This window comes from Petaurus breviceps, unplaced genomic scaffold (genome assembly GCF_028583685.1).
Source record: "Petaurus breviceps papuanus isolate PSGF00001 unplaced genomic scaffold, PetGlider_PUasm1.0 91041, whole genome shotgun sequence".
Taxonomy (NCBI): domain Eukaryota; kingdom Metazoa; phylum Chordata; class Mammalia; order Diprotodontia; family Petauridae; genus Petaurus; species Petaurus breviceps.
Window position 1 is genome coordinate 35,078,330 of NW_027187400.1, and position 15,670 is coordinate 35,093,999.

General features: G+C 45.0%; 3 protein-coding genes across 3 annotated transcripts; all 3 read right to left on the minus strand.

Annotated features, from left to right (window-relative positions):
• Positions 1-5,453: 5,453 nt before the first annotated feature.
• Positions 5,454-6,590, minus strand: LOC138154026 (actin-5-like). Its single transcript, XM_069078462.1, has one exon. It carries the CDS (start codon positions 6,588-6,590, stop codon positions 5,454-5,456), a length of 1,137 nt encoding a protein of 378 aa, XP_068934563.1.
• A 4,493-nt stretch (positions 6,591-11,083) lies between these two features.
• Positions 11,084-12,217, minus strand: LOC138154251 (actin-related protein T2-like). The gene has a single exon (XM_069078845.1). The coding sequence runs from the start codon at positions 12,215-12,217 to the stop codon at positions 11,084-11,086; it is 1,134 nt and encodes a 377-aa protein (XP_068934946.1).
• Positions 12,218-13,771: 1,554 nt separating this feature from the next.
• Positions 13,772-14,905, minus strand: LOC138154005 (actin-like). Its single transcript, XM_069078433.1, has one exon. The coding sequence runs from the start codon at positions 14,903-14,905 to the stop codon at positions 13,772-13,774; it is 1,134 nt and encodes a 377-aa protein (XP_068934534.1).
• Between the last annotated feature and the right edge of the window lie 765 nt (positions 14,906-15,670).

Here is a 15,670-nt window from a genome sequence, read left to right on the forward strand (position 1 = left end):
TCATAGAACACTCTAGTGCCAAAGCCAGGAATAGAACCAGTCTCCTGATTTCCAGGACCAGAATCGAATTCAAGCTGATCTAACAAGCATTTATTAAGCACCTATCACATGTAGGTCACCGTGCTGGGCAGGCCCTGGAGATACAAAGAAAAAAAGACAACCAACCCTGGCCTTTAGTACAGATTGGATACAAAATATGAAGAGATGTTCATGTACAGGATAATTGAAGGGGTGGGGAGAGACCCCTGATAACCAGGAGTTTCAGGAAAGTCGTCCTATAAGAAATGGCACATGAGCTTATCTTTAGATGAAGTTATGGGTTTGAAGAGATAAAGATGAGAGAATGCATTGCAAGGGTGAGGCACAACCTGGCCAAAGGCATGGAGGTGGGAGATTATAGAATCCTGGATACAATGTAGCAAGTAGGCAGTGCAGAATATGTGAGGGGAAGTAATGTGCAATAAACCTGGAGCGTCAGTCTGGAGACAGTCTGTGAAGGGTTTTAAATGCCATATGGAGAAACTTGTTTGTATCCTGAAGGCAATATAGAGTCACTGAGAGTTTGGGAGAGTTGATATGGTCAAATCTGTGATTTAGAAAGATTCATTTGACTGCTGCTTGGCTTGGGTTGGAGAGGGGTGAGGCTGGAAGCAGTGTCCACTTAAGAGACTATAGCAATGGTCCAGGTGAGAAGTAATGAGGGCTCTCACTGGGATGGTGGCTGGGACAAGAGGGGGCAGATGTGGGTCATTCAGTAGAGTAGGATGGACGAGACTTGGTAACTGATTAGTTTTGGGGTTGAGTGAGAATGAAGATGATTCACATTCCAGTGGATTCTTTGGCCCAAGCTTAGCACTCTCCTTTTGTTGATGAATATCTGGACACCTCTGGGTAAGATTTCCTAGTGTGGGCATCAGAATGAACTAATTGGGACTTTGCTGCAAGGATCCTTCCCCAGTAGAAGACAACCAGTCAGCTATGGATTCCCTTCAGGATTTGGTGCTAGAGTACAGGGGACTTTGTGAGGCAGACAAGGCTTGGAGATCTCCATGGTATAGGTGGATCCTCCTGCCTTACCCCATTTTGGGGAGTAGAGACTGGATTCTAGGATCCCTTTCCAAGGGACAGAATGTGCTGCTCCCCTATATTACCACCCCAGCCCTTAGCTGCTCAGCCAACACTAGATGATTCTGCTTTACTTTAGAGGGTTGTCTGTGTGCCCCACTCCTTGATGTGGATGGCATGTGGGAACAGAACAGCCTCTCCTGGGGATGGTGGAGAGGGAAGAGACCAGGGATTGCCAGTGGATTACAGTGGGCAACATGCTACAGGCAGCAGGGATAAGATTGACTGGGGGTGGGGGAGGGGGATAGCAAGAAAACTGCCTCCAACTGGGCAAGGCTAATAGCAAGTCTTGGAGGCTGGCCAGGGCATTTGTCTTTTCTGTTTGCATCTTCAACCCCTATGCTCAAAGGGAGGAGCATGCCTGCCTCCCCTCCTCTTTGTCTGTCTTGATACCCCTTATTCTTAGGTATAAAATGCCTGAGTGCTACCCTCTACCCACCCCCTTGCCTATTGACTCTTCTCTCTCTGTCACTCCTATCCCCATAGAATCTCACTGCCTCTCCCCTCCCTTCTCCTCTCCTCCTCCTCCTTCTTTTCTCCCTCTCTCTTTTTTCTTCAGTTTTAAACATTTGCCTCTGTCTGTGTTTCTCTCCCACTTTTTCTTTCCTTCTCTTCCCTTAGTTGTAGAATCTATGGCTCCCTCCTTTTCTTTTAATCTGCCTCTTTCCCTCTATCTTTAAAATTCTCCTTCTGTGTTTCTTCCCCCCCCCCCAAATTTCTCTTTCCTTCTCTTCCCTTAATTATAGAATCTATTACTCCTCCCTCCCTATCTCTCTCTCCCATCTTTTCTTTTTTTTAATCAGCCTCTCTTTCCATAAAATTTCTTTATCTTCCTTGGTCTCTTTGTGTATCTGTCTCCCTCTGACTTTCTGTCTTTTCAAGGTCTCCCTGTCTCTGCCTCTGTCTCTTTCTTTTCCTCTATTCCCTCAGCTGTAGAACAGCAGTGAGACTTGTGTTTTTGTCTGAGAATCAGGGAAACAATACTGAAAAGCCAAATATTATTCTCTCCTCCCCTCCACCCTTTCCCAGCTGCAGGTTCCCACCCATATCATCACTGCTTCTCCAAGTCAAATGAATAGCTTAATTGTGATCAGTTCTAAAACATGGTTGTTTTCCTGTCCTCCCTCCCCTATACCTTGGACATTGCTCAGAACCATATACCCATTCTGAAGCAGAGTAGAACAAGGCAAAACTTTCGAAGCAATAACTCTATTCATGCTTTTCCTTTGAGGTGCCCAGAGTATCTTTGACAGACATTTCTTCCCCATGATTTAGGAAGAACGGAAATTATTCCAAAGTACAAATTAGGCAACTGATACACTCTTAGAGGGGAGATCATTTGTCCAAGGTCACATTGTAAGGGAGGCAAGACATGAACTATTTCCCATGTTTTTCAGCATGTCCAAAACAGAACTCGTCATCTTCACCAACAAACTCATCCTTCCTCCAAACTTTCTAATTTTGGTTGAGAGTACTGTCTTCCTCACAGACATTGAGTTTTGTAACCATGAGGTCATCCTGGTCTTTTGACTGTTCCCTGTCCCAATTCCTCCTACTGCCCCCACCCCACATATACAGTTACTTGCCAAGTCTTGTTGATTCTACCTTCAAAATGTCTCTCCCATCTATTTCTTTTCTTTCCACTGAAAAGGCTGCCATTTTAATTCGATCCTTTATTACCTCTCACCTGGACACTTTCTATAGTCTCCCAATTGGACTTCTGGCTTCCAGAGCCTCCCCTATTCAATCTAACTTCTATATAACTGCCAAGATAAGATTACTGGAGCAAACATGTAGCTATGTTACTCTACTGCTCAATAGCTTTCAGTGGCTCGCTATTGCCTCTAAGATAAAATACAGGCTTCTCAGGTTGGCATTCAAGGCTCTTCACATGCTGGCTTTCAGGTTACCCACTCACATACTCTGAATTTGAGCCAAATTGACCTGCTTGCAGCTCCCTGAGCATTGTACTTTGTCTATGATCCTATGATCTCCCATCTCCAGGACTTTACATAGTCTGTCTGTCTGAGGACCTTCAGGGTGCTTTTCCTTCCCCCTCACCTTTGCCTCGTAGAATCTCTAGCTGCCTTAAAATCTCAGCTCATATGCCATCTCCTATAGGACGTCCTTTCTGGTCTCCTCCCTCCCCCCATTATTAATTCTTCTTCCTTCCTCCTCCAGTGATCTCCTAGATGCTTATCTGTTTCCATACTTTGCACCCTCCCCATATAATGTATGATCATTTGGGGGAAGAGACTATTCTTTATCTTGATATGTAGTGGATCGATCCCTTGGAGTTTGGAAGATCTGGGTTTGAATCCTACCGCGAAAACTTTCTGTGTTCCCCTATGCCAATCACTTAACATCTTTGAGCATAAATTTTGTCATTTTCAAAGCAGAAATAATATTTGCACCTACATCAAAGGGTGGGTGCATGGATCAAGCAAGCCACTGACATTTTGATGCACTAAGACTTTTGGGACACCCCGGATGTAAAGCCCCTTGCAAACCTTAAAGTGATATATATGTTAACTATTATTATTAATAGTACTATCTTTGTATCTCCAGGGTCTAGTATCATGCCAGATACACAAGCAGTCCTTAATGAAGACTTGTTGGATTGGATTGCACCTTAGTTTTAAGTGCAGGTCTATTGATTTCCTTCTCCAGGGCTTTCATTCATTCATTAATTTCTTCATTCTTCTTCTTTTTGGTTTTTTTTTTGGAGGGGGGAGGGCAGGACAATTAGAATTAAGTGACTTGCCCAAGGTCACACAGCTAGTAAGTGGTAAGTGCCTGAGGTCAGATTTGAACTCAGGTCCTCCTTACTACAGGGCCAGTGCTTTATTCACTGTGCCACTTAGCCACCCCCCTTCATTCTTTTTTTTTTTTTTTTAAAGCAATCGGGGTTAAGTAACTTGCTCAAGGTTACACGGCCAGTTATTTCTGGGTGTGGTGCTGAGTATCTGAGCCCAGATTTGATCCAGGTCATCCCGACACTGGAGCCGGTGCTCTTACTCGCTGAGCGACCTGCCTGCCCCTAAGCAATTGGGGTTAAGTAACTTGCTCAAGGTTACACGGCCAGGTGTTTCTGGGTGGGTGCTAAGTGTCTGAGCCGGGGATTCAATCTCCAGGTCTTCTCAACACTGGAGCTGGTGCTCTTACTCACTGTGCTACCTGGCCGCCCCCACCCCCCTTCATTCTTTCAACAAACATTTATTGATTTATTTTTTTCAATGGACACACAGACTTTGCTGCAACAATAGCAGCAGCTAGCATTTATAAAGGACTTACTATGTTCCAGGCTTTGTGCCATGTGCTTTTTGCAACCATCTCATTTGACCCTCACAACAACCCCGAGAGGGAGGTCCTAGTATTATCCTCATTATACAGATAAGGAAACTGAGGCAGTGAAGTGACTTGGTCAGGGTCACACAGCTAGGACATAGCTAAGACTAGATTTGAATTCAGGTCTTCCTGACTCCAGACTTGGTGCTCTAGCTGCCTCTTATGATTAAACAATAGAAGTAGGTCTGTGATTTCCCTGGGATAGGTAAGGAGAACCCTTCTACTAAGATAGATTGGCACCTTCTTGGTAACTGGTAATATCTGTGAGTTTCCTGGAGTATACGCCCAGGTCATGTGGCCAATATGAGGCAAAGACAGGACTTGAACCCAGATCTTTATGAGGATAGCACTTTAAACAGTATGTCCAACTGCCTTTTGTATATGTTAAGACAAGGTGGAACTGCAGAAAGAAAGACAGAATGACTGTTCTGTCACTTTCTGTCATTCATTCATCCATGTCATTCATTCATGCAATCCATCATTCTTCCATCATATGTAATATACACATATGTATATATTCTTCCATCATATATACACACATATGTGTATATACACACATGCAGACACACACATATACACATACATGTATACAACGGCACATAGATTTACATTTATGTGCATGTATACACAATATACACATGTATACAGAAACACTTTTGCGTATGTATGCACCTATGTGTATATACATATATGTGTACATATATAAATATATGTAAGTGTGTGTGTGCATACGGTTCAAATAAGCCCTTTTCCTTAATTGAGGATGCCCTCAACAACCAACAGGAAAATGACCCCGGCCACTGGACTCATGGAGACCTCGGTCTTGGACTTACCACTTCAGGATCTGTTCCTAGGGTCACACCAATCCACTAATACCTAAAAGAAGCACTCAGCATCACTCACACACTGCAGTTGTTTGGTTGGAGATATGTGTATTTTCTCATACTCTGGATGTTGTTGGAGGACCAGGGATCCTGGCCTCACCAGAAGCATTTCTTCTGAATTACAGCGGGGCCAACTTCATGGTAGGCTGCGCTGGAGACCCACATCTGCTCAAAGGTTGACAGGCTCGTGATGACAGAAGCTCCAATCCACACAGACAAGAGGCGATCACTAGGGGCTGTGATGTTGACACTCGGGGATCCTTTCAGGAGGAACTCTAGCTCCCTCCAGAGCCTCTTCTTCAGCCCTGGGTACAGGGTAGAACCCCCAGACAGGATCAGATTCTTCAGAAGGTCCTTCTGCAAGTGGTGGCTACTTTTCATTATACTTTTGAGGACTAACTTGTGAATCCCAGGAGATGAGGAACCTGCCTTTGAAGGCTGAAAGAGAGATTCAGGTACTTGGAACAACTCCTCCCCAATTTGCATGGAATGACCATCAGGAAGGATGTAATTATACATAGAGCAGTCTATGGCTGTCTCTTTCTTCCGCTCATGGGGGTCAGGTATGACATAGCACAGCCTCTCTTTGATGTCACTTACAATGTCCTTGTTGCCCGTGTTCACCAAGTGAATACCCCTCTCCAAGAGAAGCCTGGCAAGGTAGTTGGTGACATCCTTCCCTGCAAAATCAGACCTGGATATGCTTTGGAATAGGCAGTGGTCCTCAAAGATGGGGATGACTCCAGTTACTCCATCCCCACAATCCAGAACGATGCCTGTGTTTTTCCCTGTGGCATATAGTGCCATGAGACCTTGGAGGGCCACATGGAGGGCTGGGACTTGGAATGTCTCAAAGAAAATCTCCACCATCTTGTCTCGGTTCTCTGGAGGATTCAGAGGTGCTTCAGTTAGGAGCACTGGTCTCTGCTCGGGGGGCTCTCTGAGACCGTGGTGGTATAGATGCTTCCAGATCTTTTCCATATCATCCCAGGAGGTGACAATGCCATGTTGCATTGGGTATCTCAATGTAAGGATGCTTCTTTTATCCTGGGCTTCTTGTCCAACATAACATGCCTTCTTATCTGTTTCTTTTGTGGGAATGATACTTCGGGGATAGCCTAGCACTGTAGCCTGGATGAATCGGGGGCTCTGCTCCCCTGATATACCTACTTTACACAGCCCTGATCCATTGTCGAGGATGACTGATGGAATCTTAGCTATTTCAGAGACCATAATCCCCACTGGATGGGAAGCTGGAGAGCCATGAATGTGTGATGAGAAAGTGGAATGGAATGCCTCAATCTCAGCATTCTAGAATCTCATCTTCACAAAAGCAGACATTCCAGGAGTCACTGTTTTGAAGGGTGGAGCATATACTTGGTCATACAAGCAGAAGGACTATTCTTTCTTTGGCTCCCTAAAGATACTGGGTTGGTGGTTTCTAGTCAGAGGGGATACTTTCATCCCCTACAATTCTTCCTCTGAATTCTTTCCTACCCTTCCTCAAAACCTTCATTTTTAGGACTATGTGTATCCCCAGAACATTTAGGTTCAAATCCTGTCTCTGACTATAACAGAGCCTCCAATCTGGAGTCAGGAAGACCTAAGCTCAAATACGGTCTCATATGCTTACTAGTTATGTGACCCTGGGCAAGTCATTTAACCTCTGTTTGTATCAGTTTCCTCATTTATAAAATGAGAAAAATAGTAGCATCTACCTTTCAGGGTTGCTGTGAGGACCAAACAAGAGAACAATTGTAAAGTGCTTAGCGTAGAGCCTGAAACATAGCAAGCAGTTAATATTATTATTAATAGATGTGTGACAGTGGGCAAACTGTATTATTGGCACATAGTTGTTTGCTTGCTATCTCTCCCATTAGATTGCAAGCTTCTGGAGAACAGGGATGATTTTTGCCTTTATTTCCCCAGAAATATCCCACATTGCCTACTATATAGTAAGTGCTTGCTAAATACAAGCACTATCGCCTTCAATTGACTTGGAAAGTTGATGTTTTTAAAGCATAAAAGTTTATATTTATTTCTAAATTTCATTTAGCAACATTGTTTAAGTTAATTGTTAAATTTCATCTTATTATACCCAGGTCAGCATCCTAGCCTGTCAGGATCTGTTTGGAGTCTGACTCTATCACTCAGTGCTTAAGTCAAACCCCTCAACTTTGTGGCATCTTCAGATTTTTTTTGGCAGGGGCAACTGGGGTTAAGTGACTTGTCCAAGGTCACACAGCTAGTAAGTGTTAAGTGTCTGAGGCCAGATTTGAACTCAGGTCCTCCTGGCTCTAGGGCTGGTGCTCTATTCACTAGCTGCCCCTCATCTTCAGATTTAATGAGGAAACAATCTATGCCTTTACCCAATTCACCAATAATAGTTTTAACAATTATATATTATTATATAATAATATATACTAGTTTAGGGTCAAATTTATGATCACAGGAGCACTGAGGTGCTGGAGAGCTTGTGTGGACTGCCTTTTTCCTGTTTATAAGTCCTCCACCACCCATTTTAGAAAAAATGTTGATTATTATTCATAAGGAATCCAACCTGATCCCCAACTCTTTTCCCCCACCCACAAAACCCTCAAAATCTCACAGGTACAGAATAAAATTCTTCTTGGTGGGATGACACATGAGCATTTTGATGAAAGAAAAAGGAAAAAAAGATCTTAGGGTTTTGGTGGACCCACAAGCTCAATATGGGGAAATAGCATGCTATGATAACTTTGTAAAAGAATGCAATCTTAGGTGACATCGAATAGTGTATTTCCCAGGATCCCCTGGGAGGTGACAGTGCCTCTGTACTCTCCCCTGCTCAGGTCATGCCTGGAATCTCAGAGGGTTCAGTCATGGGGTGATATACTTTATGAAGAACATTATTAATTTGGAGAACATCCAAGGGGGGCAAACAAAATGGTTAAAAGCCTTGGGTTCATGCTGGGTGAAGAGTGGTTGAAGCTTGGTGAAAGAAGATTTAGATAGGGAACATGATGGCCATCTTCAAGTGTTAAAAGAGCTGCCTTATGGAAGAGGAATTATCTGTATTCTATGTGGTCTTAGAAGGGGATGGAAGCTGCTAATAGGCATCTTTTATTGTTGTTTAGTTGTTTTTCAGTCTTGTCTGACTCTTCATGACCCTATTTTGGGGTTTTCTTGGCAAAGATACTGAAATGATTGGTCATTTCTTTCTCCAGCTCATTTTATAGTTGAGGAAACTGAGGCAAGCAGGGTAAAGTGACTTGCCCAGGGTCATATAGCCAGTAAGTGTCTGAGGCTGGATTTGAACTCATGTACATGAGACTTCCTGACTCCAAGCCTGGTGGTCTAAAACTTCATTTAGCTGCCCTCAAAAGGAAACTCTAGGCTTGAGGTAAAGAAAATCTTCTTATTAAATAATTACGCACACACACACATACACACACATACATGCATACACACACAGACATACACATACACACACTCACACACAAGAAGTTAGTAGGCTTCCTTCCAAGTTTGGTAAATTGCTCTTCAATGGAGGCTTTTAACAGTCTAAGCGACCCCTTTTTGGGTGTGTCATAAAGACACTTCTTACTTGACTAGATGGCCTGAGATTCTGCCTTCTGCCTCTGAAAATCTGTGATTCAGAGCTGGAAATGGATGTGCTAGAGAATGGTTAACAACTCACTCTTTCAGGGGTGGGGTGGGGGGAGGATCTTTGTACTCACAGCACAATTTTAAGCTTAATGTTCGTTATTAACATTTTTCTCTATTACTTTTTAAAGTCTAGACAATCAACAAAACGATGAATCAAGTTCAGATTTTGTAGTGTTTGCTGATTTCGGAGATGCAAATTTTCACACGGAAAATTTCACAATGGGTTCTCCAGTTGGTTGGAGTCAGCTTCAGCATGAAGCTGATGTGGAGATGATCTTAGGGAGCAGTCAGTTCAATCTCTTCATTTTATCCATGAGAAAACCAAAGCCCTAGGAGCTACAGTGACTTGTCCAAGGTCACACACATAGAATACATGGATTCAAAATCAGATTCTCTTGACTCCAGCATTTATAAAGCACTTAGCACTGGGCTTGGCATGTAGTAGGCACTTTGTAAGCAACTTTATAAGTGTTTGCTCCCCTGTTGTCTTGTTCTTGTTCCCAGAGGTGCTCGTGCTTCTTTCCCCTCCGTTAAGGAGCTCTGCCTCCTCCCCACCCCAGCCCCTTCTCAGATTTCCACCTTTCTCCAACCCCCCCAAGGCTAGAGTGAGGGCTGAAGGGACACTCACAAGGAAATCTCCAAGTCATTGCAAACCTCTCCTTCCCAGTCCACACTCTCCTCTCCCCTCTCCCTTCCCAGCTTCCTTCAGTCCCAGCTGTGGTCAGAGGGGAGCTGCCTGGGGGTGGGGAGGACTGGCTCTTGGGCATGCTGAGTGTCATTTAGAAGCCTTTTCTGAGATTCTCTGGGTAGCTTTTCAACATTGGAATGTTTCAAGAGAGCAGCACGGGCACAGGAAACCCCGAGAGCAGAGAAACTCAGAGCAAACATTGCTGGGGAAATATTAGCAGCAAGTGCCTCTTGAATGAAATTACAATACACACAACACCACAACACACACTCTCACACACTCTCTACTCTATCCTTGTTGTTCTCTCTCTCTCTCTCTCTCTCTCTCTCTCACACACACACACACACACACACACACACACACACACACACATGACTCTGTCTATCAAGTGGAGTCTGTGATTTAATTCCCTGACATTCCACCTCCATACCCCACCTTCCTTCCTACTTGCCTCCTCCATACACCTGGTCCATTCCAAGCAATCTTTCCACAGTTCAACCCTTTCAATATTCTCTACCCTTCACATACTCTCTTCAGTCTTGTATGAGTGACTGGCTCTTTCCCTTTTGTATCTTAAGCATAATTTATTAAATTGTAGAATTCTTTGAAGAAAAGCCTTTTTCTCTTTTGTCCCCCCTCCCGCCTGTGTTGGAGGAACATTTCCCTGCCTGGAAAGTTTATGAACTCATCAAGCAAATCATGGGATAAGAGAAGCTGAAAGGGACTTTAAAGGCCTCTGAGATAATTTCTCTTTATTTTTGCACATGAAGAAAATGATGCCCAGAATGGAGAAGTTGACTTATCCAAGATCACAAATATACCAGGTGGGATCTGAATTTAGGTCCTCTACTTCCTAGAGCCAAGATGCCATCTTTCATCAGAGACCAAAGACCCATTCAAATCTTCTGTCTCTCTTTTACTAGCTTTAGGACCCTGGAAAAATTGTGTTGACTTCCTGAGTCTTAGATAACTTCTTGGGACATTCACTAATTTATAGGTAGTTTAAGGAAATCACAGAACTTTATCTTTTAGTTAATCTTGATTAAGGTCACATAGTTAAGTGGCAGAATCAGGATTTTAGCCCAGGTCTTCCCCCTCCCCACCCCAAGGAGATTTCCTTGAGGGCCAGGCTATTTTTCTTTGCTTTGCATCTCCTCCAGGGCTTATCATACATGCAGTAGGTACCTAATAAATGTTTGTTCCCTGGCTGATTATCTCCACATTTGGTGTACCATAAATGAGCTGAAACTATTAAGCAGAGAAGGAGCACCTTCCCCAACCCTTTTCATTTTTTTAACATTTTATTTTATACCTTGTCACATAAGCCTTTGCATGCTTCATCTAAGAAATGAAAGAACCGTGAGTTTCTAAGTTGGCTCATCAAAGACTTTTAGAAGCATCTTCTTTGGACCACGGTTGTCCCAAATTCTTTGTAATCCATGGCAGTGACCCACATCTGCTTGAAGCTGCTCAGCGAGGTCACAATGGAGGCCCCAATCCATGTAGAGAACCATCGATCAGGGGGAGCTGTTATCTTGATGGGGACATCCTTTGGGGCTTGCTGCTCTGTTTCTTTCATCAGCCGATCATCCAGTCCCGGGAACAAGGAAGAACCACCTGAGAGAAGAATATCCCCAAAGAGAGACTTCTGTATGTCAGCATCACATTTCATGATACTGTTAGAAACCATTTTGGAAAGCCCTGGGAGATGTATGCCAAGGTGTTCTGGGGAAAAGAGAACTTCAGGTCCCTGGAACAATTGGTCTCCAAAGCGAATGACATTCCCATCAGGAAGTTTGTAATCTCTCATGACTTCCTCAGGTCTCCTGCTCAGCTCCTTCTCTGGATCTAAGGCCACATAGCATAGTTTTTCCTTAATATCATCTACCAATCCTTTGTCTAGTTTACAAGGGAAGGATCGCCCACTGTTTATCAGCAATTGCAAGAGATGCTCGGTAATATCCTTCCCTCCCACGTAAAGTTTGGAAACTGCATGAGGCAAGGAATACCCCTCAAACACAGGAACTGTGCAGGTGACACTGTTGCCACTGTCCACCACTAGCCCCGTGACACAGGCTGAAGCATAGAGGGCCAAGACTGCTTGGTCAGAGAGGTAGAAAGCTGGTATTTTGAAGCTCTCAAACATCATCTCTGCCGTTTTCTCCCGGTTGTTCCTGGGGTTCAGAGACGGCTCTGTCATGAGCACTGGTCTCTCAGAGGGCTTAATCCCAAGTTCCCAGTCAAAGAGGTGTCTCCAGAACTTCTCCATGTCTTCCCAAGACGTGATGAGGCCTCTCTCAATAGGATGCTGCAAAAATAAGGAATCTGACTTGTATAAGGCCTCCTCCCCAATGTAATACAGCTTCTGATTCTGCTCCAAGCCCCCCATTTTGAACTTGGGGTGTCCAATGACTGTACTGATGACATGCCGAGGACCTGTCTCTCCTGAAACACCAGTCTTGCATAGTCCTGAGCCATTGTCAAAGATCACAGCTGGAGTCTCTAATATGTGCGGGTTAAACATGCTTGGCTCGTTCTCTCCTCGCTCTCTCCTGTATGTCACTCACCAAGATCAAAATGGCACCTTCTTCCCTTCCTCCACTGCTTTATGACAAGTGAAAAACTCTTGGAACATCGGTGGACCCAAGGTTCTGGGATCCCTGCCGTGTTAGCACAGAGACAGGTTGGCCAGTCCAGAGAGCTCTGGAGGGGCACTCATCTTTGAGAAATTGATCCAGTTTCCTTTAGGCATTTTGGGGGCTGGACCTTTTCAAGGCTCATTCTTCCCTTATGTAACAATCAAGGCTAGGCAACCATTTTTCCTGGGAGATTTTCCACTCCCTGTCCCTGCCCCTGTCCCAGCCTATTGTCAGAGAGGATTCAGATTCAGACCAGTGGTGCTCAACAGACCAGCTCTCCCGGTTTGATAGGAAAGTATCTCAGAGAACGCCATTGAGCTGAGGAAAGATGGGCAGGTCCTCTAAACAACCCGATCCTCAAATCAGCCAGGAAGTTTGTGTAAAAGCCCCTGTGCTCAAGGACCCTACTATCATGATACGCATAGACATGAAAGGATAAATCATAATAAAAGGCAAGTATACCAGAAAACTCACATCATTTTGTGTCGGAAGGAACCTCAGAGACCATTTAGTCTGATAGATACTCTAAAGGAATCCCTACTGTAACATACAAATTCGGTGGTCTCCAATCTGCTTGAAAACTTCTAAGAGAGGAACCCTCTCAGGACTTATATGTCCATTCTGAGCATCCAAATTGCCTATCCTTTTTCGAAAGGATGCTGGGAAGTGTAAAAGAAAAAAATGGTCTGGGGATATGGGTTCAAGCCCTGACTCTGACACTACCTGCCTCTGTGCCTGGGACAAAGATGCATATGCTGTTGTTATTCAGTCATTTTCAGTTGTGTCCAAATGCTTTGTGACCCCATGTGGGGTTTTCTTGGCAAAGATACAGGCCATTTCCTTCTCCAGCTCATTTGACAGATGAGAAAATTGAGGCAAACAGGGTTAATTGACTTGCCAGGGGTCACCCAACTAGAAAGTGTCTGAGAGCAGATTTGAGCTCAGAAAGATGAGTCCTCCTGAATCTAGGCCCAGGGCTCTATCCACTGTGCCACTAGCTGCTTTCCCTCAAAACAACCCTGTGAGTTCCATAGTGTGGACATGGCCATCCCCATTTGACAAACAAGTAACCTGAACCTCAGAGACGTTATATTTAACTTACCTAGTGTCACACGATTCAGAAATTTCAAGCCAGGATTCGAGCCCACATTTCCTGAAGCCAGGTACTGTATACCACAGTGTCCCACCCTCCTCATTCATTTACTTAAATCCTAAGGAAGCCTGAATGAAAAGCATGTCTGGGTTCTGGTTGGTTTCAAATCTTTATTTTTCTTTAAACTTTGTCCAGCTACCTCAAACACCAAGGGCGACGGGCGCATGCAGGTAGTTCACTGGTCCGCAGCTTCCTGAGACAGACCCCTCTGATCTCTCCAGACTCCACTTGTATGTGTGCGTGTGGGGGGAGGGGGGCAGGGGTGGGGAGGAGTCTCTCACTCGTATTAGAAACATTTCCGGTGAACCATGGTGGGGCCACACTCCTTGTAATCCGAAGTAGTGATCCACATATGTTTGAAAGAGGTAAGGGAGGTGAGGATGGAAGCCCCGATCCACACGCAGTACTTCCGTTCCGGGGGGGCGATGATCCTGACCGAGATTCCCCCCGGAGCCTGGAGCTGGATCTCTTTCAGAATCCGCTCATCCAGACCGTGGAAGAGTGTGGAGCCTCCAGAAAGTAGAATATTACTATAAAGATTTTTCCGAACGTCAATGTCACATTTTCGAATACTGTTAAACAGCATCTTGTGGACCCCGGGGGCTTCAACGCCGATGTTCGCTGGCACAAACAGGGTCTCAGGGGCTCGGAAGAGCTGGTTGCCAATCTTGATAATGTTCCCATCCGGCAACTTATACTCTTTGAGGATTTCTTCCGACTTAATTTTCATGGCCTGGATGGGATCGAAGGTCACGTAACACAGTCTCTCCTTAATGTCTTTCACTATCTCTCTCTCGGCAGTGCTCACAAAGGAATGTCCACTTTCCAACAGAAGTCTCATGAGGTACTCGGTGATGTCCCGGCCCGCAACATCGAGTCGGGAGACTGCGTGGGGCAAGCAGTAACCCTCATAAATGGGGACAGTGTGGGTGACCCCATCTCCACTGTCCATGACTATGCCTGTGGTCCGAGCAGAGGCGTAGAGGGCCAGTGTGGCTTGGACAGCCACGTACATGGCGGGCACTTTAAAGCTTTCAAACATAATCTCTGTCATCTTTTCTCGGTTCTGCAGAGGGTTGAGCGGAGCCTCCGTCAGCAGGACCGGGTGCTCGTTGGCCTGGACTCTCAGCTCGCACTCGTAGACATGCCTCCAGATATGCTCCATATCATCCCAGGAAGTCACTATGCCATGATCGATGGGATAGTTCAGGGACAGCACCCCTCGCTTGGACTGCGCCTCTTCTCCGACATAATACTCCTTCTGTCCGGCTCCCAACATCGTGGCTTTGGCTTTGGAGCGGCCAACGATGGCGGTGATAACTGACCGGGGGACATTATCCCCAGCAATGCCTGCCTTGCACAGCCCAGAGCCATTGTCAAATATCACAGCGGGGACTTCTAGGACTTTGGGATCAAGCATGGTCAGGGAGGTTTTGCTCCCCAGTGAGATGACTTTGGGTGAAACAACCGGCTGGAAGTTTAGGAGGCTTGAAGTTCTACACTGTTTACATCACACAGGGCAAAAGGAACTTAGGTGGAGTCTGCTACATTGTCGCCCCAAGCCTAGACTGTTTCCTGGGGGACTTTCTCTTTCTGGTTTCTCAGATTTCTGTCCTCCAGGACTCAACAATGGCTGATGAAGTAACAAAGCTTTCGGTGACAGGGAGGTAAGACACAGCCATGGTCAGACAATGTGTGTCAAATTTAGGGAAGACATGCTCTTGTGTGTGTGTGAGAGAGAGAGAGAGAGAGACAGACAGACAGACAGACACAGAGAGAGACAGATTATGTGTCTGTGTGTGTGAGAGAGAGCATGTTTCTGTGTGTGTGAGAGAGAATAAGTGTGCGTGAGAGAAATTGAGCATGTGTCTGTGTCTGTGTGAGACCGTATGTGTATGTGAGAGAAAGGAGGGGGCTACTGTTCCCACAATGGTTGGTTTAATATTTGCAGGAATTTTATTAATTTATTTAGGAACTTTCTCTCTCTCTCTCTCTCTCACACACACACAAGAGCATGTCTTCCCTAAATTTGACACACATTGTCTGACCATGGCTGTGTCTTACCTCCCTGTCACCGAAAGCTTTGTTACTTCATCAGCCATTGTTGAGTCCTGGAGGACAGAAATCTGAGAAACCAGAAAGAGAAAGTCCCCCAGGAAACAGTCTAGGCTTGGGGCGACAATGT

What these genes read in the sequence shown, in the direction of transcription:
- LOC138154026 (XM_069078462.1), bottom strand. Translation starts at nt 6,590, where the DNA reads ATGGTCTCTGAAATAGCTAAGATTCCATCAGTCATCCTCGACAATGGA.
- LOC138154251 (XM_069078845.1), bottom strand. Translation starts at nt 12,217, where the DNA reads ATGTTTAACCCGCACATATTAGAGACTCCAGCTGTGATCTTTGACAAT.
- LOC138154005 (XM_069078433.1), bottom strand. Translation starts at nt 14,905, where the DNA reads ATGCTTGATCCCAAAGTCCTAGAAGTCCCCGCTGTGATATTTGACAAT.